Here is a 24,121-nt window from a genome sequence, read left to right as displayed (position 1 = left end):
TGCTATTAGGGGTATTAATATACTAATAATAATAACAGACACAAGCCAAAAAAATAGCATTAATTAAATAAATCCATTAGAGTTACGTGGTATTTAAACAATTAATTTATTAATGGATGAAGTGAGTTACTGCTGATTATGGAGTGGACAGTGTGGTCAATGCAATTCTTTTGTCAAGTTGGGCCTTTTAGTTCCAAGAGGATTTACAAATGGTGAAGCTATAGTTATAACTAGTTAGGTAAATTGGGAGGTATCAACTCATTATTGGAATGTGTTAATTAAACCGCCTTAATTTCCAGTTGATTTTATCTAATCCTAACTGTTCTATTATCATTTTTTTTTCTTAAAAGAATTGTCTATCAAAGAAAAATATTAGTTATTTAAGAAAAAAATCTCAGATTTACTCGCTTAGCAAACCCGGATTGATGAAAGCTTTTGTCACATATTAAGAGGTCAAATTGGAAGCCTAGGGCAAGATTTATCCTAAACCATCCTAAACCTAATATTTTTTTCTAAAATGTATTTACTTAATTTAATTTAATATAGGTTTTTTTATCTGATTCAATATATATACTAAAAAGTATAGTCCAATGAGGTCTATTAAGTTTTTTTTGTTTTAAAACACTCCAAAATATATATATTAAGAAAATATTTACATATCATAATTAATCTCGATAATTTGATATTATGATTATCATTTATGGTAAGGTGTCATTTTGTTATTACTATCTACTATGCTATTATTATATACTTGAGGTAATTATTATTTCAATGTTATTATTTGATAACACAATATAAGTTCACGGTCATGTTAATCCTATAAATGCAACTCGTATTCTCCCAAGAATAATAACTCAATTCTCATAGATTTGAAAACTCTATTACTAATTTAAGTGTCAGAGAATCTTTTTGCAGGTGAATCTTCCCTCACATTACAATCCTTAGGAGTACACGTCTAAATCCTCAAAGTCATTATGATCACGCCAAATGTCCTAAGGATCACACTCAAGACCCCGATATGAACATTTGTCACCCAAGGAGTACACGTCTAAGTCCTCAAAGTCATTCTGATCACGCCACATGTCCCAAGGATCGCACTCAAGACCCCGATAAGAACATTTGGCACCCACTGTGAGGTCTCGATAAAACGTTTCCCCAACCTCACTTTTCCATGGTCACCACAAAAAGTCAAGCACAACTTTCTTATGGAATCAAACCCATCGACGATCATTCAACATCAAATGCAAATGCTAATCCTGCAAAACAACGAATAACATAGACGTTACGATGTCGAGTTTGAAGCCCTATGAACTCAATATCAAGTGAACCTCTAAGAATTTAGGAGAAATTGACCGACCTACAAAATGAGAGGTCAACTCCCCGATCTCGGCTTGATTCTCGGGAGGGAGGTCCGAGTAATTCCTAGATGAAGCGTAACCCACCAACCCGACAACATTCGCGTGGAAGTCGAGACTAATCCCCTAACGCAAGACTCAAAGAGACCAAAACAGGTCAACTCGGCGTAACTTGAGAGAAACTCACAAGCGCTCCCGCCATTCCGAACGAGAGTAGGGCAGGCGCAAACATCGTAGCTCACAACAAGAAGCTAAATCCCAAGATTCCACAGGACACCTCGGTAGGTAGCCACATTGGGAAAAGCCCCATGCTACTCGGGTACATGCCAAAAGCTTTTGAGATAGGGTTGGCCATGAAGGGAACTTTCATCCTTTCATGGTAGAGGTTGTTCGTGCCCATATCCCTAAAGGAGTCCTCATCAACATTTGAAAATATAACGGGAAAATTGAACTAGCCACTCATCTGAAGGTTTATTTTATCCAGGTCAGCATACATACTCAAGACCAAAGAGCTTTTTGCAGGTTGTTTCCTACCACCCTAGACGAACCAACTTTAGATTAGTATTATGCATTAGCCACGTAATCAATGGATTCCTTCGAAGCATTGAGCACCATGTTAAGTGCCCATTTTACTAATCGTATGGCAGTCCTCACAACGTCGGTAACCCTGAAGTACATAGAGAAGGGATAAAACAAAACTTCTAGCATTTCAAGGAGAGGTCCACCTCAACAAGTGTAAGACCCGTATAAAATAAAAATATCTTTTTATTTTAATATTTATTTTATAGTTTTCAATAAATTATTTATGGTGTGATACTGGGTGGAGAAAATAATAAGAAAGTAAATAAAAATTAATTAACATTAGTTTTTATTTTAATCTTCGAAAATGCCTGAAGTAAGGTTTACATATCAATGTTTGTGTTATGGTATCAACAAAATGACCTTGGTCAAGTGCTTTATGTGTGTGCATGAAAGTGGAGGACACTCCCATGACCCCTCTTCGATTCTCGACGACATTTGAGAAGGCTTCCTAGCATTGCTTTTTTTTTCTTCTTTTATGGGTAGCTATTAGTGGGGCTTACGATGGCCGACCATATTGTAGGAGAGAAAGAGATTGTGACCGTGATGGATGTTAGGAAGTGATTTCCCTTTTAATTTTTGCTTGTTTTCTTTTCAACTTGGTTGAGAGAGAGAAGTGAGATTAGAATGTTGAAAAGTCCTATGGGGTGAGGGAAGAGAAACTGGAATTTCTTAACCTTTATTCACGAGGCAAAGAGGAGGGATTTTATAGTACCTTTACCTTGCTTTGCTTCATACACAACGTAACGTTTAGAATCAAAGAACCCAACCCGAGATTGAGTTGTACAACTAAAGTCCTATTACTCCTTCATGGGGTGTCAATTAAGGGAGCTTATGGACATATTATGACACACTAAAGAGTTATATTTTCTTACCATTATATGCATAGCTATTTTACGAAGTAGGTTAGGTTAAGAAAGGAAGCTTAAGGTAGAGTTTTAACTCTGGAAATCTTGGAGTAAATGGGAAGATATTCTCAGGCTCTTTTTGAGAATATCGTGAATGAGTCTTGAGGGGTATTTTAGGTTAAGTTTGAGGAGAAAGAACATAGAACAACCGCGAGAGAGTGGGAACCAACCCTAGCTTCACCTTTTACTACAAACCGAGTGAGAGTGTTCAAGAGAAGGAGAGCCTTGCACCTTGCATCATATCTTGAGGGTAGTGAGTGAGAAGAAGGATAAAATTGTAGAGCTTTAGGAGAAGAATATTGCTCCAATGAAAAAGGAGAGGTCAACCAATGTTGCTAAGAGTCAAAATAACTCTCGAGGATCTCTAAAAAACCAAGTAAGGGGAGCACCATGGATTGTTGTTGTGATGGTTTGGTTTGGGACATTATGTTCTTAACTTCTTTATGATCATGTGTTAACGATGTATATGCTTTTATGTTGTTGAGGGAGGGTTTGTATGGATGCTTGTGTGAGTTTAGAAGTTTGAGAATGGTGTTGAAGATAGGGTTTGTATGTCATTTTTTTTTCCTTTCTTTGGACATGTTGGTGGTACGTATATGCATTAGGTCTGAGAAGTTCTTCTACCCTCCCAATTTTGTCACTCTTAGAGTCTTACGTTCACTCTCAAAGTAGAGAGATTGAAAGTGTTGAGTTTCGGGTTCTTCTTCCTTCCATGAAAGATATGGGACATACTTCTTATGATACAAAGAGAGTCCAAAATGTTTGGCCCTTGCTATAACTGTTGTTTGGGTAGTGAGGGTGTGGGGAGTCTTGGGGAAGCCAAAGTAAAGGGTTAAGTGTGTGTGTGTGTGTGTCCAACCTGTGATGACTAGAAGAAACGTGGGGAGTTTTGGGTTGAGTGATGAAAGTAGACAGAAGTGTGTGACTCATAAGTTGTGTTGGGAGAGTTCTAGGAGTGGAGTTGAATGATGGGGTGTATAAGGACGTTGGAGAAGAAAGAAGAAATGGAATGGGGAAGGGTATAGGGTACGTGGTTTTGCTATGAAAAGAGAAGGAGGAAAGAGATGACAGTGGGAGTATTAGAAGGGTGTATGTAAGTGTAATGAATAGGGTTTTTGCTGTAGTGGACAGAAAGGAGAAGGAGGGAGAAGGAGGAAAGAGATGACAGTGGGAGTATTAGAAGGGTGTATGTAAGTGTAATGAATAGGGTTTTTGCTGTAGTGGACAGAAAGGAGAAGGAGGGAGAAGGTGGAAGTGTTTATAGTGGTAGTTTTTTTGTGGAAGCCAAGAGATGCGTGTTATGGAAAATGTTTTTCACTTGTTATAGCACATTATCGAGCGTGTGAAATATTCTTTTGAAAGCTTAGACGCTTGACTTAAGAATGTTTCTACTATAGTGTTTTGTAAGAACTCCCTTAAAAAGAAAGGATCGTTTGAAAAACTCTATCCAAACTGTCTAAACATGAATCAAAAGAGGATCCCTACACAATGAAATCGTCCATAAACACTTTTATGCAACTCTCTAGAAAATCCTTAATAAAATGCAACATTAAAAAGAGATAAAAAAAACTAAAACTTAAAAATCCTGACAAAATGAGAAAACAAAAGATGCAACAAAACAGGGGGAGCTAACTAATTCTCTGAACTTTTTTGATATTTTCCAAATAAGGGGGAGAGAATTATATACTCCAGTGAGATTTTTTTCTAGTAAGAACAATATGAACAATACGTTTTTATAGTAAGACTCTTCGTCTAACATGTGTATTTGTTAAACATAAAAAAAGGGCAGATTGTCAAAGAACGAAAAGTTTGTTACAAGACAAGCTCGTCTAGTAGAAAGCTGGGGAGAACTGTCAAGGCACTACAAGACAAAATCATCTAGTAAAAACCTTGGTCTTGGTTTTGAAGTTTAACTAAATAACATAAAACAAAGAAGTCTTTGTGTATGAAAAGCTAACTCCAACTAGAAAAACACTCAAACCAATCTTTAGTACACTTTGATAGGAAACCATAAACTAGAATACCAACCTTAGGATATAAAACAATAGGCTAGAAAAACCCCAACTTAAGATAGGAAACCAACCTTAGTTCAATACAAAGATAAAATAGCTAGAAACACTTCAACTTAAGTTAGGAAGAAATCTTTAGAAAACAATACCTGAGTTAGGAAACCAACCTTTAGTTTGACACAAGGATAGAAAAACCATAGGATAAAAGAAAATCATTATGAAGAAATACGAGAACCTAGATTAGGACAAGAAGAACATCAAGCCAATGAAATTAAGTGATCGTCTAAAGGAAATGACTAATACAACAAAGAAATTAAGTTAAGAAACTTAAGACTAAACCACAAGTAGAAAAATGTTAAACACAAAAACTAGAATCTAAACCCCAAACATAGAAATCATAGGAAAACACTTAGGTCCTAGGAAATAGAAAAGCATTTTGGCTAAAACACCCAGACGCATGACTAGATGATGTCTTGTCTAAAAGCGTCCAAGAGAGATTGAGTTAAAATACCTGGATTAGGTATTTGACTTCTCTAAAAAACAAAAACAAGTCGAGACAATGCCTTTGAAAAAAATATTAAAAGACTTAATTATTAAAAACACATAAGAAAGCCTAGGCAAGCTAAATGTTATCTATCTAAAAAGAGACAAAAGTTAAAGAAGTGTTTACTTGGTCAAACGATACCATAAGCTAAACAAGAACCTCATCTTTTGATGAAGTATTCATATACGCTTGGTATCTTCATATTAAAGAACTTAATTGTAAAAGTGCTACCTAATGGTAGGAAATGAAAAAACACTTTGCTTTTCTAAGCAAGCATTAAAAGACATTAAAATCTTAACGTTCAAAAACAACAAAAAGTGATATCTGATCAACTGATTGCACGTCAAATCCAATCAGAAGCAAGAAAGACATTCACGGATTGTTTTCTCCTAGGAAATGAATATTATAAAACCACATCTAAGCAAAACACCAAAGAAGTAAAACTCCTAAATACACTCAAACAATATATAACAAGACATAAGAAAACATAAAACTCTAAACAAAAGACGTAAACATCAAAAGATAAATATAACTGCCACACATGTTTTTATCTTATGCAGGACAATCACTACGAACACTCATTTTATAGATACCAAAATGAACATTAGAGAAAAAGACAAAAAGGAGTGTTGATCAGACTACCAAAAGTTATGTCGAAAGTCAAGTCAACATCACTTTTGATAAAAGCTCTGAGCACATATGCTCTTCCAGTTAAGTCAAAGTCACTTGTAATACTAGAACGAAATAGAGATTGAAATCATAATTGGAAATGCAAAAAATGCAAAATGAAATGAAAATGAAGAGGAAAGAACAATAATAATATAGTAAAATGAAATTCGAATTAAACTTCAAACTAATTCGGAAACACAAGAATGAATAAAGGAGAGAAAAAGAAAACGAAAGGAAAACCATAGAGAGCTCTAGTCCAAAAGCTAACATAAAAAATAAAATAAAATGAGAGTGTCTAAGTCAAGGGCACTCAACCATAGGTCCCCAAGTCAGCCCCTATTTTGGGCCTTTTTACAAATCTAACCCAAAATGGGCCCAAAACTAATTCTGGTCCAAAATATAAAGGAAAAACAAAATAAAAAGGAAAAACAAATCTGAGGTGGATAAATCACATGACAAACGACGTGGCATCTTCTCTTGAAGTCCAAAATAAAAGTCCATAAACTGCCCTGAAAATAATAATAGGAATAATTAAGCTCGCATAATTCAAATTAATTAAAATAAGAATTACTGATCAAATTAAGACCAATTGACAGTTAAGCACAATTCACTAATTAAATTCGGTGCAGAAAGCTAAGTGAACATGAAAAAATAATAATTCATCAATAAATGATGTAGTTTGTTAAACTTTCCCAAGGTCACTCTTGTACAACATGCTTTACACAAGACTACTGTCTACACTCTAACTTGGATGCGTAAAGTTGGTTAAGTAAACGATTTCACTAGAATAACGTTTACTAAATGAATGCAAGTATCATGCAAGTATTATGTACATCATGATCAGATCGTAAGTTGCGAAAAAGTTTGAAAACACTATTCATCCCCCCTCTTCTAGTGTTTTCCGCGCACCTTCAAGATGGAAACGCCACAATCTAGCATATTGATGAGTCAATGAAGATTCAACATAAATATCTCAATCTTTGATAAGAACCAATATTCTATGACAAGAACCAAGAGAATCTTCTCTCAATAAATTCAAAATTCATATAATGATTATCAAAAGTGTTTACATTTGTCTGTGGTGAATGTATATGTAGGCCAAGTATCACAAAGAAAGACCCAAAGATGTTAGGCCTATAACAAATGCGAAAATTCAATTGTTGTAGACTTAAACTCTTCCCCCAATGAGAATACAAAAAATAAAACTTTACAAAATCTCTTTCAAAAGCTAAAACATATTCTATAAGTGTGCTCCAAGACATGATTTTCATTTCCTTTGAGTTCCAAGCTTTATGGAGCTTCAAGAAGATTTGTTCTTCCAAGCTTTTGACCTTTGACCTTGTCATAAGACTTTTGAATTGTAATAGTTTATCGTCAAGTTCTTTCTGCATTGGGTCAATGAACAATTCTTTATCGATTCATAATTTGTATTAATTACCCTCAATTATGTGAATCGAAAACTTATTTTATGATTGAAAGTGTCTTCTGCATATAATTCTAAATAGTTGAGAGTTTTAAAAAAAAAAAGACAATATCAACAAAAGTAAAAAGATTAAAATAAAATTAAAAACTTAAGAGAATAATGTAATTATATCAATATATTATTATAAAAACACATTTTATTTATATATAATGCCTACTTTTGGAAATGAAACCATCAATATTTTTATTTTTGTTTGTCTTACCTATTTTTAGTCTTTGTTTTTTCTCCATGACTAAACCCAGCGGTAAATTTTCTTTTCTTGGCACCATTACTCATTAGGTTTAATAGATTCAGATGTCCCTATTTTTTTGTCAATTAGGTCCCTCTATTTTCAAGTTGCTTGATTTGGTCCCTGTTTATGAAAAATTGAAACAATAAAGTTCGTGCCGTTAAATTCTCTAGACGACGTCAAAATTTAAGTCTGGTGGCTAAGTGAGCTGGCATTTAAAAACACGTGGCACATAAAGAGTTTAATACATGGACTTAAATTGACATAATTCGCTACCACGTGTCAGCACTCTTCCCTTCCAATTAATGTTTCAGATTGGGGGAATACTCCTCTTGCTCTAGCACCTAGTCTCTCTTCGCGAAAGAGTTTCGCCTCTTCTCCTTCGCGGCGCTGCCAACAATCTGATGGTATTTTAGGTGAATTGAACTTGTCCTGGTTCTTGGTTTGATTCTTGTAGGTTTCTGGATTTCGATGTGGAGGCATGAGAGGAAAACACGAGAGAAGACGAACGGATGAAATTGATTTGGTGTTCCTCTTTGAAGGTGCGACACAGAAACAAATGGGTTTCATGGATGAAGGTTTTGCTGTTCGATGCTGGTGCGAGCTGTTGGTGGTTTACTAATGGCGGAATGGTGCGATGAAGGTGGGTACTGCAATAGCTTCGAGTTCTTGCTTGGTGGTTCTGGATTTTTGGTTTGGCTTTGCAGGTCCGAAAGTGATGTCGACACTGACGCGTTCTTGCTTTGCGGTGGAAGAGAAGAGTTGTGATTTTGTTCCTTTGATTTCCAGGTGGAGAAGATGAAGATGATGGCGACGATGCATGCGTTAGCGGCAATGACCTGCACTGTGGAGATGGTTGGCTACCGGTGTGGCATGGGAGGAAGATGATAGTGTCCGTGGAAGAAGGTAGCGAGAAGTGTGGTGGCCTGAGGTTGCTCATGGTGCTGGCGCTTGTGGTGACCGGTTCTGCGGTGGCGTTGATGGTCGTGAATGATGATGGCGAGATCGTGGCAGTGGCGGTGCTGGATGATGCGGCGGCTAAGGTTTCTTGGAGAGAAATTAGGGTTTGTTTGGAGATGGTGATGATGACATGTCAAGGTGGTGATGTGGCAGAGACTTTTTAATTTTTTTTTAAATTAAAAAATCATTTAAGTCTACCTCAGGCAACATTTTTGATGCCGTCCAGAGAATTTAATGGCATGGACTTTATTACTTCAATTTTTCATAAACAGGATCCAAATCAAGCTACTTGAAAATAGAGGGATCTAATTGACGAAAAACTGTAAAAATAGAGGTCTCCGAATCTATTAAACCTTACTCATTATGCTAAACAATAAAAATGTTACAAAAATCACATTCGTATAATAAATATACACAATTATTCGTATAATAAATATACACAATAATGCACCACCAGATACGATATTCATAACATAATTTACAATAATAAATACAGGAGAAAATGGTCTTGCATAGAAAAAGAAATGAACACATCAAGAAAGGGTAGAGTAAATTTGATGCTTGAAAATGGAAGATGTAGTAAGATTAACACTTAAGCTAAGTCAATATCAAATAATTTCCTGAAATATTACATAAGTTATTAAATTTAAATAGTTATTTTCATTTTAGTTTATAAATATTGTCTACTTACACTTTTTAGGATTAATTATAATTCACCGCTCTATTATAGTTATTTCATACATTTTATTAAGTTGTTTCTCTACATTTTATCATTATACTTTTAAATCTTTATGCATTTTATTCATTTATAGAATATTACACGTTCAGGTGTAAAATATTGTTTCCTCATTTAATGTGACATCCTCGTCAACTAAAAGCATTTACCACAAAAGTCCAACTTTGACTTTGCATTCTCACTGGCTAGCTTGGGGGTGGCAATTAAAGTAATGGAATTCAGACCTTGTTCCCAAAATTAGACAAAACCCACTTCGCATCTCACTTTCTCCCTGATCCACAATGGAGAAATTTTCAATTTTGTTTTCATTGGTGATGTTGGGTCTGGCCATTTGTAGTATTGAGAAAGTGAAAGCAGCTCAGAAAGCTCCTTGGAGGATTCAGACTCTCTTCTCTGTGGAGTGTAATAACTACTTTGACTGGCAAACGGTTGGACTCATGCACAGTTTTAGAAAGGCGAAGCAACCAGGTCACATCACGCGTCTTCTCAGTTGCACCGAGGAGCAGAAAAAAACTTACAGAGGAATGCATTTAGCTCCTACTTTTGAGGTTCCCTCGATGAACAAACACCCCACAAATGGTGACAGGTAAAGTAGAATCAGTGTTAGCAAGAAGTTGAATCAGCTTCAGAAATCTAATTTGGGGATAAAAAAGAGTATATTGGTTTTATGTGTTGTAGTTTTATTGAGAACTGATCTGCTATCATTGACACTGGTTCCTATTTTACTATGCTTGCTACTGCCACTCAGGTGGTACAGTTTTGCAAAATGCATGATGTGTTGCTGTGTGATTGTGTTGACGTTAATTATTGCAAAATTTTGTGCATTTCTGTGCTAGCTAATTTATTCCCGTGAATGTATATGTCTTAATTTGTGTTTGCATCATTTGGTTATCAAAACTTATGTGCTTTGGTTTGTATGAGTGTCTTTTACTTAAGTGATCTCTTTTCAAGTAGACAAGATGTCTTTTATTAAAGCATGTTGTCCAAGGATATACTATTTTAATTGTGAGTGAAGACCTTTTTCCTATTTGACTTCTGCTCCTCTGAAATTAATGCTGGGTGTTAGTTAAATTTTACGCCGCTTCTGTCTTTTTTTTTTTTCACATTCAGTGTCACTCCTTTTGTATTGTGTAAATGGTTGATCCCTACCATTCCCATCTTTACAGGGATGTGAATTTTAGTTTTTGGCCAAATAAGACACATAAATACCATATTGCAGAAGTAAATTAGTGACATCCCTTTCCTGTAATAGGGTGCATGAGATATAAATTTTGCCTACTATGCAGGTACCCTGCAATAAACAGACCTGCTGGGGTTTTACATTGGCTCAAATACAGTAAAGATGCAGAGAATATTGACTGGGTTATTATCCTTGATGCAGACATGATAATCCGTGGCCGAATTGTACCATGGAAACTTGCTGCAGAGAAAGGAAGACCTGTTGCAGCATATTATGGGTATTCACTAATATCTTAAATGCTTAGGTAGTAATTTTTTTAGTGATATAGTGTTAATAGCTAGATATTCAGACAATGGAAGGATGTAATTGGGCTAGTTTAGCTTCATTTAAGGCAAAGAGTAGATTATAAGAATATTAAAGTTTTAAAGACCTGTGATGTTTTCATTTGACATATTTTTTGCGATGAGGGAGGGATTTAAAGTGTCTAATTGTTTAGTTGAAAATATAAACTTCTCTAAAATCCAAGCAAGAAAGACTTAGTATCTTGACTTTGAATTTTTTGAAAACAGTACTGATATCTTGTATTTTTTATTCAGTGTTTAAATCTCTGAATCACTATGAAAACATGCCATAAGCAAAATAAAATTCCTTCTCTAGGTATTTAAGAGGTTGTTACAATATATTGGCTCAACTGCACACAAAACATCCAGAACTTTGTGCAAGAGTAGGTGGACTTTTGGCAATGCATATAGACGACCTGCGATCTTTGGCACCTATCTGGCTTTCAAAAACAGAGGAAGTACGGCAAGATAGGGCTCACTGGGGAGTAAACATAACGGGTGACATATATGAGAAAGGATGGATTAGTGAGATGTATGGATACTCTTTTGGTGCAGCAGAAGTGAGTTGACCCTTTAAAATGTTTTTTGTATTTAAAATATTTAAATTTCACCATTTGTTTTGCTTTTATCCTTCTTTCACTCTTTCCATTTGGCTTTTCTTATGCTGCTCACAGGTTGGGCTCCATCACAAGATCAATGATAACTTGATGATCTACCCAGGTTACGCACCCCGGGAGGGAGTTGAGCCAATTCTTCTCCATTATGGGCTGCCATTTAGGGTAGGAAATTGGTCATTTAGTAAGGCTGACCATGATAAGGATGATATTGTTTATAGCTGTGACCAGCTCTTTCCTCAACCTCCTTATCCCAGGGAGGTATGTATACCAACATATTAATAGGAGGATACTTTTGTCTTTTAGAAAACAGCTTCATATTCCAGTGACATACTTGTCTCATAGTCTTGTAGAGAAGCATAGATATTCCCTTTGATGTTTATATATGAGACTCAGTATTTTAAGCCTAATGTTTAAGTCATTATACTGAATGCATCCGTACATCAGTTTTACTTTTCATGTTTTAATGAAGCTTGAAAATTTCTTATTGCAGGTAATGCAGTTGGAAATAGATCCTAATCTACGGAGAGGACTATTTTTAAGTATAGAGTGCGTCAACATTCTAAATGAAGCTCTTCTGATACATCATGCTGCTAACGGCTGCCCTAAACCACCATGGTCTAAATATCTGAACTTTTTAAAAAGCAGAGCCTTTGCTGAACTAACTAAACCAAAAATTGTAACTCCTGCTACTCTACAATTGATGGAGGATACAGTACAAAAACATATTGATCATGATGATACCCGGCCATATCCTAAAATCCATACTGTTTTTTCCACTGAATGCACACCATATTTTGACTGGCAGACTGTAGGGCTTATGCATAGCTTCCGTTTAAGTGGACAGCCAGGAAATATATCTAGACTTCTCAGCTGCTCTGATGCAGACTTAAAGCTATATAAAGGCCATAACTTGGCTCCCACCCATTATGTCCCTTCTATGAGTCAACATCCATTAACAGGCGATTGGTAATTCTATGTGTATTTCAATTGTCTTATGTTTGTCTTCGTAGTTACTTTCTATTTCTGCACATACAGTCTGGAAATAGGAATCAATCAAAAAAAGGGGTTATAACACGAGATGTGCAAAAGACACATTTTGCAGCTTCTTTTTGTTTTTTCAGAAGATTTTAAAACTAATATAGCTAAAAGCGTTTCATCTTGATGAACTTCTCCTGATGATAAAATTATGATTTTGTCTGAAACTGTATTTGCTATGGTCAAACTTGTCATATGCCTTGGTTGATTTTTTCTTTTTCAATTTCTATTTTTTCTCGATTTTTGTTTCTAGGGAAAACAGTGCGCTTGCTAACATGGGGACTAGATGATGAGTAACAGATATATCTTCTCAATTTTATTTGATTATTGAAAAAAGTGAAAACTTCTAGATCCAAGCTAGATGTGACTATTATTAGTTATGTATTGGGCTAACTTCTGATCTTCCAAACATATTGTTCTTAACGGGGTCTTGAACATAGTCCTTTGGGTAGGTGGTGTGATCCGAATGGCCTTATGTTCCTGGTGTATAGTCCTAAAGTTTGAAACATAAGAAAAGATCCATCTACAAAACTCTCTTACATTTAAGGCAGTAAAAAAGTTTGGATCTTTATGAATAAAAGAGAGTATGAGAGAGTGTCTATGAGATTGAGTGAGTATTCCTTGGGGAATACCAATTGTATTTAGATGATTAACAAGAGTTGTGGACCTATGTTCTATTAGAAAAATAATACTTACCTTAGATAGATAATAATAACGAAAAGTGATACTTTATCATAAATAATAAACATAATATCAAATTGGCTAGATTGACGTTAATATGTAAATATGTGAATATTCCCAATAGATGTATTTTGGGTTGTTCCAAGTCAAAGAAGTTTAATGAGCTTTGTTGGGTTGCGTTCTTTAGTATATCTATTAGGTCGGGTAGGTACACATATGGTTCTTGGTTTAGGCCATCTATGTTCGGTGGGACTACCATCAAACTTCATTTATTTTTTTATTTTATATGCAATGCTGCTCATTGTGGCAGGCCTCCAATAAGGGGTGTCTGGATCTGTGTGGAACAATGTGGAACAATAAGAGCTTAGGGAATTAGAGATTTAATCTGTAGCAAGGAAATAACAATTATGACAGTAAATTTTTAGGAGGTCCCTGAGTGAAGATAGTAGTTATAAGGCTGTCAGGGAGACTACTAATGCATAGATGACCTGATACATGTATAGACAACTTATTTGCATAGTTTGTGCATCCTTTATCAGATAATTCAATCTTGATTATGACAACTCATGGTTTTGATGATGGTAACAAATAATAGTAAGTTTTGGTTGATCTAATCAAAGTTGCTTAGTGTGTATCCGAAAAAACAAGATGAACACAATAAAGATTAAAGTCTATACCAAGCACAAAGCGGTAGACATTACACAAAGTCTAGACAGTGTGATAGACTTCTTGGAACAAGAAATCTAGAACTCACTAGAAAACACCAAACACAGAGAAAACACTGAAACAACCTTGTATTATTATTCTTGAAGACAAAGAATACAAGTGGAACACTTCCAAGGGAGCCCTCTCCCTTCACATGTGAAAACTCTGGTCTTGTCACTAAGGAACAACAAAAACAACATGTTTGCCCCTAGGCATCCCTTCCCCTTTTAAAGCTACCCTAATCGGAACAGACAACCAACCTATCTCTTAATGGTTCCTAACAACCCCCCCCCCCCAATTGGTCCCTAATTTTCATCTCATCCTCCCATATTGCAGCTTTTGGACCTCCTCCTTGCCACTTAATGAGTACCTGTGCCACGACTTCTCCCTGAATGGGCTCTATTCTCCTGCCCAACACCCAACACTTTTAGGGGCCAACAGACTGGCCTTCCACCTTGTAGATCCTCCGAAAACTCTCATTCTACTTGTTGAGTCCCTACTACTAGTTTAAGATGTGATATGAAAAGCAAGGTGTATCCTGGTTATTTCTAGCAGTTGTACCCTGAATGCCACTGGCCCTACCTGCTTGGTCACTTGGAAAGGACCAAGTCCCCTTCTGCTTCTTCCAAGACCACCTAGAACTCCTGCCAGAAGGGTTTGGCAATCACTCTTAGCTCCTTTTCCTCCTCCTCCTTGTCCTCCTCCTCCTTATCTTCCAACTTCCTGGACAAAGCATTTGTCACCTTATTAGAGGCCCCTGATCTGTAAACAATTTCAAATACATAGTCTAACAACTTAGCCAACCAATTTTGTTGATTCTGAGTAGTTATTCTATGCTCTAGGAGGTATCTTAAGCTCCTCTAATCCATGTCAACCAAAAACTTTTGGCCTAGAAGGTATGGTCTCCAATGCTGGATGGCCAACACCAAGGCCATTAATTCCTTCTCGTAAATAGACTTGGAGAGAGAGGCTTCAGACAATGATTTGTTGAAATAGGCAATGGGCCGCCTGTCTTGAGATAACACAACTCCCACTCCTCTTCCAGAAGCATCACGTTCTACATTAAACGTCTTAGTAAAGTCTGGTAGCACCAAAATTAGTGTTGTATGTTGAAATGTAATGTATTTTCTAGTCGGCTTTTCAGAGTGGGCTATTTAGGAGCCTTCTATTTTTCCTTTTTATGTTGATGTACTATCCCTTATAAATAGGGTAGTATGTGTATTAGGGTTAAGTGAACAGTAATAATAAAAATTTCAGTTTCTCTCCCAACTCTTTAAGTTGGTATCTAGAGCCAGCCTCCGCCATCGCTGTCCGCTGTCTGTTGTCCATTGCTGTTGTCCACTACCATTGTCTGTCGCCTCTATTCGCCGCCGTTGTCTGCTGTCGTCGTCGTCGTCGCAACTTTTTCTCCGGTGAAGTCAAGTGTTAGGTAAGCCTCAACGAGCGCAACCTATCCCTGGTGGTCGTCGCTTCACTCTCCTCCTGACGCGCAGTCACGCGTTGCTTCTTTTTGGCCAGCCTTAGGTGCGTGGGCTTCACGCGCTACGTTCCACGTGACGGAACATCAATGCGCCACTGCCAGTCGTTTTGCCTCAGTCTCCTAAGTGTGTTGTGGTCGTTGTTTTGCTGTTCCATTGACAGTAGCTCCGATCTAGGGTTTCTACCCTCAAATCAATTTTTCCCTCTTCTGTTTGTCCTTAGAATGGCTTCTGGTTTTGGAACACCTTCTCTATCTGCTACCCCTACCATTACTTCTGCAAACTCAGTTGGAAAAACTATCTATCTTGGTCTTCTTCCATGGAGTTATGGTTTCTTGGTCAAGGATACCATGATCATGTTGAACAATATATTTCCACTGTACTCGATGAAGAGAAATCTCAATGGCAGAAGCTTGATTTTCAATTATGCACTGTCCTATGGCAATCTATTGAACAAGAGGTCTTAGAAATTTTGAGACCTTACAAAGCGTGCTCCTCTTTTTGGAAAAGAGCACAGGATATCTTTGCTAATGACGTGGAATGTCTCTTTGATGCAACTCAAAGAGTGACTTCCCTCAAACAAGCCAATCATGATATGGTCGCTCACATAGGAAAGGCTTGTGCTGCCATAGAGGAATTGAAGAATCTCTTTGTGGCTGATTCTTTGAAGGAATAAACAAGAAGCTTGATAAGTTTTACATGGTCTTAATTATAAGAAGTCTACACTCAGATTTTGATCATGTTCATGATCAAATGTTAGCTGGTGATCAAGTTCCATCAATGGACAACCTAGTTACTCGACTTCTTCGGGTACCTTCATTAGCTAAAGATGAAAATTCAATTGATGGTATTGAAACATTAGCTATGGTACCACCATAAGGAAGAGAGGAAGCAAAAGCAACCGAGGTCCCTTCACAATGAAAGCATCGTCCTTCCTCCCTCCTTTTGATGTACTCGAGATATGGTAACGTCCTCACTCCTCTACCCCGTGTCTCACCGCCTGCATTACTTCCCACCTTGGAGCTCATCGTGTTGGTAACGCCTTCCTTCTTCGATCTGTTTCCCCCACTGGTGGTTCCAAGTCCCTCTTATGTTCCCTTATATGTCTCAGTCCTTGCCACTATACCCGAGCTTGCCTGATATCCCCCCACGTCTGTCCACTCTTACTTGTCATTTCGCCATTTGCCCGGGGAAGAATCCCTACCTCCTCCATGTTGCAAGTTCCATCATTGTTAATAGGTCCCGCGGGTTATGAGGCCTAATCTGATTTCCGAGTCCTCCTTGTAAACCAGTGAAAAAGTAGCCTAAGACTTGTTCTTTCGTTACCTCTGTGGCTTGTGCCACCAACATTTCGAATTCTTGGACACGCTCCTTGATTGTCCCCCTCTGTCGCACTGCCACCAGCTTCTCGAAGATGGTTCCTCTATTCCTCCCGTCAAACCTCCGTAGTAGAGCCTTCATCAATGCCCCCCAAGATGGGTTCTTGGTCTTCTTTCTCCAAAACCGAAACCAATAGGTTGCCCCCCTTCCTTGCAAATATATGCGAGCTTCATCTTCTCCCTTTCCGGAATGTTCTGGAGATCAAAGAACTTCTCAGTCTTCGAAATCCAGCCCATCATATCTGTGCCCTCGAACGTGGGTAATTCTACACATTTCATCCAACTCCACTTAACCTCCCCTCGATCGTCCTCCATCTCATCCTCTGAGCTTTCTTTCCTTTCCCGACCTTCGTTAACTAAATCCCAGTTTCCCTCTAAACTTTTCTCCTGGTTCCTCGCCCTTCTCCCAAGAACACGCGAGAGTTCTTGGAGTTCTTGATGAACCCCTCTCAACTCCACCTTGAACTCCTCCATTGTTGTCTCCATAGCATTGAGTTGCCCCTCTACTCTTCCCTCCAAGGCGTTCAATTTGCCCTCCATCACTCTCCACTCCCTTGGTATCCGACAGGTCGGACCAAACTTGATAGGCTTCTTTAGTCAAGAAGTCGATCTACACTCTCCTCCTCTCAAGAACACACAAACGAAGGCAAAATAGTATGTGTGTTATTTTTGTATGTATGAATCAATGTACAATGTCTCACTCCTAGGAGGCCCTCTCTCCCTCGACTGGAACAAATATCCAATCTATACCCAAGTATACAAAAGAATTAACCAACTCCCTTACACACACACACAATTTATAATGTTCCACCCCTTCACTCACTCAATAACGGTCAAACAACTGTTCTCGCTCTCATTTTCTCTTCCTTCTCTCATATACCTTTAATACTCTATCATCAACTCAAGAAGGTATGAGAACTCAACCCGAGAAAAGCAGAAGAACAATGGCAAAATCATGAGGCTCATGGGTGCAAGAAGATTTGTCACTTGAGAAAGCTTCACAAGATATTTCTCAAGATAAGAACTAAGGTTCGAAGTGAACTCACATAGAGAACTCCATTTGATTTGATTTTACAAGGAGATGCCTTCCTTTTATAGAGATAAGGATCAGCCTAGGGGGAAGGAAGAAGAGACAACTTGAGACACTTAAGAACACATAAGCAAGAGTTAACCTGCTTAACCTCTTTAGTTAACTCCTAAACTAGTTTAACATGGTAGTTTCTTGAAATTAGGAACGACTCATGACGAATCCCTCAAGAGTCACATAAAAGGCACCAATCATCTGTTCAAAAGACACAAGTTAGCTCTTAAAAATTGTGAACGGTCAAGTAAAGAAGTTATAACCAATCATGTGCACTTGAAAGTGACATTGTGTTGGTAAAAAGCTCTCCAAAAGACACTCCAATCTTTCAAATTCGGCCAAGCTTCCTAGAATCTCCGTAGATTATAGAATAGTCCAAGAAAATCATGGAATATTCTATAATCTAGAAAACCTATCAATTTACATGTCTTTTTATTTCTTCTTCTTTATTTATCTTTGTCATGCTTCTTGTCTTTATTCCTTTATGCTTATCTTGTCTATCTTCATCATATTCTTCCTCATCCTTATTTACATCACAAAGAGATAGCCAAGAGTGACTTTGTATACTCGGGGATAACAAGGAGTGACTTTGTGTACTGTGAGCCAGAAGTGGTGATGTATAATATTGTAATCTAGTTTGATTAGTGAAACTCTTTTACATTTGTAAAGGTGATTAGGATGTAGTTTAGGTTGAGATGAACCAGTATAAGAACTAAGAGTTATATTTATGTGTTTATTGCTCGTGACTAACTCTTGGTTGTCTTAACAAACATCTTACAAAAATATTGTGAACTATACTGTTGAATATAGTGAAAAACTATATTTGGGATTAATCTCCCTTGTGTTCACTACACATAAGGTTCTCTATTTACAATAGAAGAAATATGGACTAAGCCCAAAATACAAATAAGAAATAATAACAAACTAACTAAAGATAAAAGATAAAGATAAAAGATAAATATAAAATAAAAATAATATATCTAACACTTCCCCTCAAGCTGGTGCATACAAATCGTATGTACCAAGCTTGTTACTTAAATAGTCCATAAAGACTTAGTGAAAATATCTGTTTCTGCACTCGAGAGACATCAACTTGCTAATGATTTGCAAGACGACATAGAAGACGAAATACCAACCCAAAAGACTCCCCTGAGCAACAAATTTGGGAGGTTGCTCCATGTAAATCTCTTCTTGCAAATCGCCCTTGAAGAATGCCACCAGTGGATAAAGAGGTAATTGTTGGAGAGCCACCACGGCTATAAATAACTAACAACAAACCATCTTTTCCATGAAAAAAGCATATATGGACAGGTCAAACGCAATGGTGAAAAAAGAGGTCAGAAGAGACAGTAGCGAAGCCATGGATAAACCGGAGAGAGAAACAAACATGCCACAATGCACGACGAAAAAAGGGAGCAAATCCATAACTTTAAAAGGAACTCCGATGAAGGCGTCGTTAATGGCATGGTAGTCACCTGGCTGAGACGATCAAAACTGTGTGGTCGTCGGTCGAAACTGAAACTCTGGTAATGGCAGAAATAGACAACAGCGGTAGACGACGGCGCCGGCGGCAGCGGTAGATGGCCCTACCGCCGGCAGCTGCGGATGTAGTGGTAGAGGCACCAGAAACTTTTACCTCAGAGGAACCTTAGGCTCTGATACCATGTTGAATATAGTGAAAAACTATATTTGGGATTAATCTCCCTTGTGTTCACTACACATAAGGTTCTCTATTTATAATAGAAGAAATATGGACTAAACCCAAAATACATATAAGAAATAAGAACAAACTAACTAAAGATAAAAGATAAAGATAAAAGATAAATATAAAATAAAAATAATATATACCAATTGATGACCCCCATTAGGCGTCTAATTAACTTGTTAGGAAAAGTTTTCTAAACTGTTTTACAAGTTCTATTCAACCTCACCTTTTGTAACTAACCTGTTATTCAGAGGCCAGGTATCCTAGATTTGTGCGAGGAATGTGGTTCTACTCTGTACGTCCCTGTAGTGGGTGTCTTGATCTCTAAATTGTATAACATTGATATGGATAAAGTGAAGGGATTAACTATTTGGAATTATAATTGCTTATTTGTCTCTCATTTGAGTCACAATCTACTAATCATCTGTCTTTCGTTTCATTGTTACCAGCTGAAATAGTATATCTTGCTCCACTGCACTACATGCACAATTATCGAGATCCTATCTCTTTTGGATATTTATTTAGACAAATTATTTAGACTTTAGGAAAAGAAATGAATTTATGCGATTTATATCAGGTATCCAGCCATTAACAAACCAGCTGCAGTTCTCCACTGGCTCAATCATGCAAATATTGAAGCTGAATTCATAGTGATTCTAGACGCTGATATGATTATGAGAGGTCCCATTACGCCATGGGAATTCAAAGCTGCACGCGGAAAACCTGTTTCAACTCCCTACGAGTAAGCTTGTGAATTCAATTTATCATTGTAATACCTATTATTAGAATTGTTGGCATCAATGTATTGTTGTGGATGCTGTTGTTTTTCTGGGTTTTGTCTTGTCCTTTCATTTGAAGTATGATGATTCATTTGTTGTTTATATTTTATTCTTTACATGCTAGCTACCTTATTGGCTGTGACAATGAGCTTGCAAAATTGCATACAAGCCATCCCGAGGCTTGTGACAAGGTTGGTGGTGTAATCATCATGCATATAGATGACTTGCGAAAATTTGCTTTACTTTGGCTGCATAAAACTGAGGAGGTTCGGGCTGATAGAGCTCACTATGCCAGAAATATAACAGGAGATATATATGAATCTGGTTGGATCAGCGAGATGTACGGTTACTCATTCGGTGCAGCAGAGGTATATTGTTTTTAAATTTTCACAATTCATACTCAGCATAGCTGTTCATAGAAGCACAAGCACGGTGGCCAACAAAAAATAAATCAAAATGCTGTATTGAAATTTTATATGATATAATTTGCACATGGTTTCCTTTCTGAACTTTTCATGCTTTACGAGTGTTCACATGATTATGCTGCATACCTTACTGTAGATTGAAATGACCTTCGAATTTCTTCCCCCATCATACCCGCATTAAATTATAACAGGTTTCACTGTATAACCTGTAATGGTGTTGATGCAGTTGAAATTGAGGCATACTACAAACAGAGAGATTATGATATACCCAGGATATGTTCCTGAACCAGGAATCAAATATAGAGTTTTTCACTATGGATTAGAATTCAAAGTTGGGAATTGGAGTTTTGACAAGGCAGACTGGCGAGAAGTTGACATGGTTACCCGATGCTGGGCCAAGTTTCCAGAACCACCAGACCCATCAACACTTGATCACAATGATGAGGAAAATTTACAGCGAGATTTTCTCAGTATAGAATGTGTGAAGACACTAAATGAAGCATTGCGCTTACATCATGAAAAAATGAACTGCCACAAAGATGGTTCCATATCCGAATTAAAAGAGGAAAGAGTAATCTCTAGGAAATTAGGCAATTTCAGTGAAAATTTTGACTCAAAGGAAAATCTCAAATCAAGAAATTATTCTGAGGAAATTGTTAGTGCTAAAAAAGATGGGACAGGGATACCTAGTTCCTTCAGGGTCTGGGTGTTATTTTTATGTGGATTTTCTGTATTTGGCTTCTTGATCATAGTTTTTTTGGTGCATTCTGGTCATAAAAGAAAAGGAATGAAAATGAAACACCATAGAACCAGGAGAAGAAACTTGTAAACAAAATAGATGGGCACATGACTTGAGCCGCCTTGCCTCTTTAATCATTTTGCTTCTCTTATTCTTATGGCGTAAAGCATGCAGGTAAAGAATTTAAGACTATCCTGCAGTGAAGTGATCATAAATTGAAGGGTATAAGTTATATTGCTCGGGAGATTTTGGTTTCATTCCCATAGAGGATGATAATATGAACGTTCAAGGACCTCTCATTTGTACCCAAAATTCATGAAAAGATTAGCAACATGGAAAGAGAGAATCAAATGCTGCATCTTCGATGTTCAAACAGGTTGGTGTTGGACTGTGACTGTGATTGTCTTACTGAGTAGCTGATTAAAAGTAGTGTATGATTCACTCACTGCAAAGGCATTTGATTGTGAATTGTGACAGTCTTTTTAATCATTGTTGTAACATTTTATCCCTCACAACAATACTTGTAAGGGATTTGTAGAATAGTGTTGTATGTCTGCATCGGCCATGATTATTCTAAGTATTAATTCATATTGTGTGCCACCAAAAGAAATTAACATTTGGATTAAGTAATTTTGTCTACACAATGTCTCTCCTACTCTTTAAAGTTTTGTTGGTTGGGATTAGGGAGAGAATGGAAAGGGTGAATGGATTTGAATTTAGGAAAAATGAATGAAAAGGAGTGGAAAGCTTATAATCGATTTAATTGATATGATATAATATAAATTTAATCAAGTAATATAATGAATTATTAAAATCTTTTGGTTTATTAAAATCTCTTGGTTGTAATTTAGTAAAAATAAGTATGAATTAAATTTGAAAAATATGTAATTATGAAATAATTATTTTAAAAATACAATAATTATTTAAAAGACCTTGAAATAATTTGTTTTTTTGTTTCATTTTTGGATTATAGAAAGTTTAGAAACAAAAATAGTGGGTTTAGAAAATCATCCCTAACCTAAAAAAATAGGATAAAGATTAGAGAAAATTATACTTTTGGATTGTACTGAAAAAAAAGAAACGAATAAGCAGAAGTCATCAAGAACTGAAAAAAAAAATTAATTAGGACATATTTCAAAGATCAAGCATAATTGATAACAATTATCACTATTATTTATGCAATAACTAAGTAATATAATTTAACTGTTTTAAAATAAATGGATTCTTAAATAATAACCGTCATTCATATTTTTAGATTATTTTAAAGGGTTAAATATGTTTTTCGTCTCTTAAGTATCACACGATTTTGGTTTTAATCCCTACTTGAAACTTTGATAGCTTTTAGTCCTCATAGTTTTGAAACTAATACTATTAATCCTTAAAATAACGTTGATATACCTTCGTCATCTATGACCCAAAAGCCTCCCGTCTTTGTTCCCTTGCCCTCTACACCGTGGCCAGGAAGGCGCCAACATCATCGCCATCCACGACAACCTCTTCCACTCAGTCGTGGATGCCTGCGAGAATTTGAAGGGGGCGTAATAATGCTCTACTCTTAGAATGGGTTATCAAAGCTATTACCCAGATGAAAAAAAAGCTTAAATAACTAACAGTCCTAAAGAGCGAAGTCTTAATAAAGATACTAACACAGAGATCCATAAAATATAAATCCAAACACAAGTCTGAAATCTCAACTACGAATCAAAATACTGTGTAAAATGCTTCATAGCAGTTTGTCCATAAAGGAAGGTTAGAACCTAAACCCCAATCCCTACCAAGAATGCTGCAACAATTTATTTAGACGAATAAACATTAAACCAGAAGATTCAGTTCAAAAATGATGAATAAACCCTAACATCTTTCTCTTTGCTCGCAGGCCATCTCCACGCTTTGCGGCAACGAGCGATGCAAGCTGGCGCTCCAGAACCTCCCGGACGAGGTGTACTCAACGGAGTGGGATCTGATCATGATTGACGCGCCGCATGGGTACTTTGTGGAGGCACTAGGATGCATGGCGGCGATCTTCTCAGCGACGGTGATGGCGAGAGACAGGAAGGGCTCCGACGTGGCGCACGTGTTCCTGCACAATGTGGATCGGAAGGTAGAGAAGGTTTATGCAGAGGAGTTTCTCTGTCGGAAGCAGTTGGTGAAAGGCGTTGGTAGGCTCTGACACTTCGAGATTCCTCCTAGGGCTAATCACTCTCGTGATGACATGCGTTTCTGTTAGGTTTTCTTTTTTATTATTTTATTTTATTTTATTTTTACGTGTAGGGAATACTGAAGAAAAGTGAAACGTGGCATGACAGTTGGGATAAGAGGTGGCCTCGCTGTTTGCTAAAGTTAACGTCGTCCAAATTTAAGGACTAATAGTACTAGTGTCAAAACTATGAGGACTAAAAGCCATCAAAGTTTCAAGTAGGAACTAAAACCAAAATTGTGTGATACTTAAGGGACGAAAAACATATTTAACCCTATTATTCTAAATATGATATTGAGAGTTAAAA

At 36.9% G+C, this 24,121-nt stretch overlaps 1 protein-coding gene across 2 annotated transcripts; it reads left to right on the top strand.

Moving 5' to 3' along the window:
- The first annotated feature begins 9,645 nt into the window (after window positions 1–9,645).
- Window positions 9,646–22,247, top strand: LOC106755437 (peptidyl serine alpha-galactosyltransferase). 2 transcript variants are annotated; one of them, XM_014637597.2, is made up of 8 exons: window positions 9,646–10,058; window positions 10,759–10,929; window positions 11,310–11,553; window positions 11,668–11,868; window positions 12,101–12,576; window positions 20,252–20,416; window positions 20,578–20,821; window positions 21,105–22,247. In XM_014637597.2, exons 1-8 carry the CDS (start codon window positions 9,754–9,756, stop codon window positions 21,705–21,707), a joined length of 2,409 nt encoding a protein of 802 aa, XP_014493083.1. In that variant the 5' UTR covers window positions 9,646–9,753; the 3' UTR covers window positions 21,708–22,247. The 2 variants fall into 2 exon arrangements, with proteins under 2 accessions (XP_014493083.1, XP_022634021.1); XM_022778300.1 differs by having other exon boundaries at window positions 9,940–10,058; window positions 10,854–10,929.
- Window positions 22,248–24,121: the final 1,874 nt, after the last annotated feature.

Source organism: Vigna radiata, unplaced genomic scaffold, assembly GCF_000741045.1.
Source record: "Vigna radiata var. radiata cultivar VC1973A unplaced genomic scaffold, Vradiata_ver6 scaffold_259, whole genome shotgun sequence".
NCBI classification, from domain to species: Eukaryota; Viridiplantae; Streptophyta; class Magnoliopsida; order Fabales; family Fabaceae; genus Vigna; species Vigna radiata.
The sequence above is the reverse complement of the archived record's forward strand: the minus strand, read 5'-3'. Positions and strand labels throughout refer to the sequence as shown.

Bases quoted from the DNA above. Each gene is read 5' to 3' on its own strand.
- LOC106755437 (XM_014637597.2), top strand. From the start codon at position 9,754: ATGGAGAAATTTTCAATTTTGTTTTCATTGGTGATGTTGGGTCTGGCC. The intron at 11,554-11,667 runs GTGAGTTGACCC...TGCTGCTCACAG, and splicing joins ACTCTTTTGGTGCAGCAGAA to GTTGGGCTCCATCACAAGAT. The intron at 20,822-21,104 runs GTATATTGTTTT...GTGTTGATGCAG, and splicing joins ACTCATTCGGTGCAGCAGAG to TTGAAATTGAGGCATACTAC.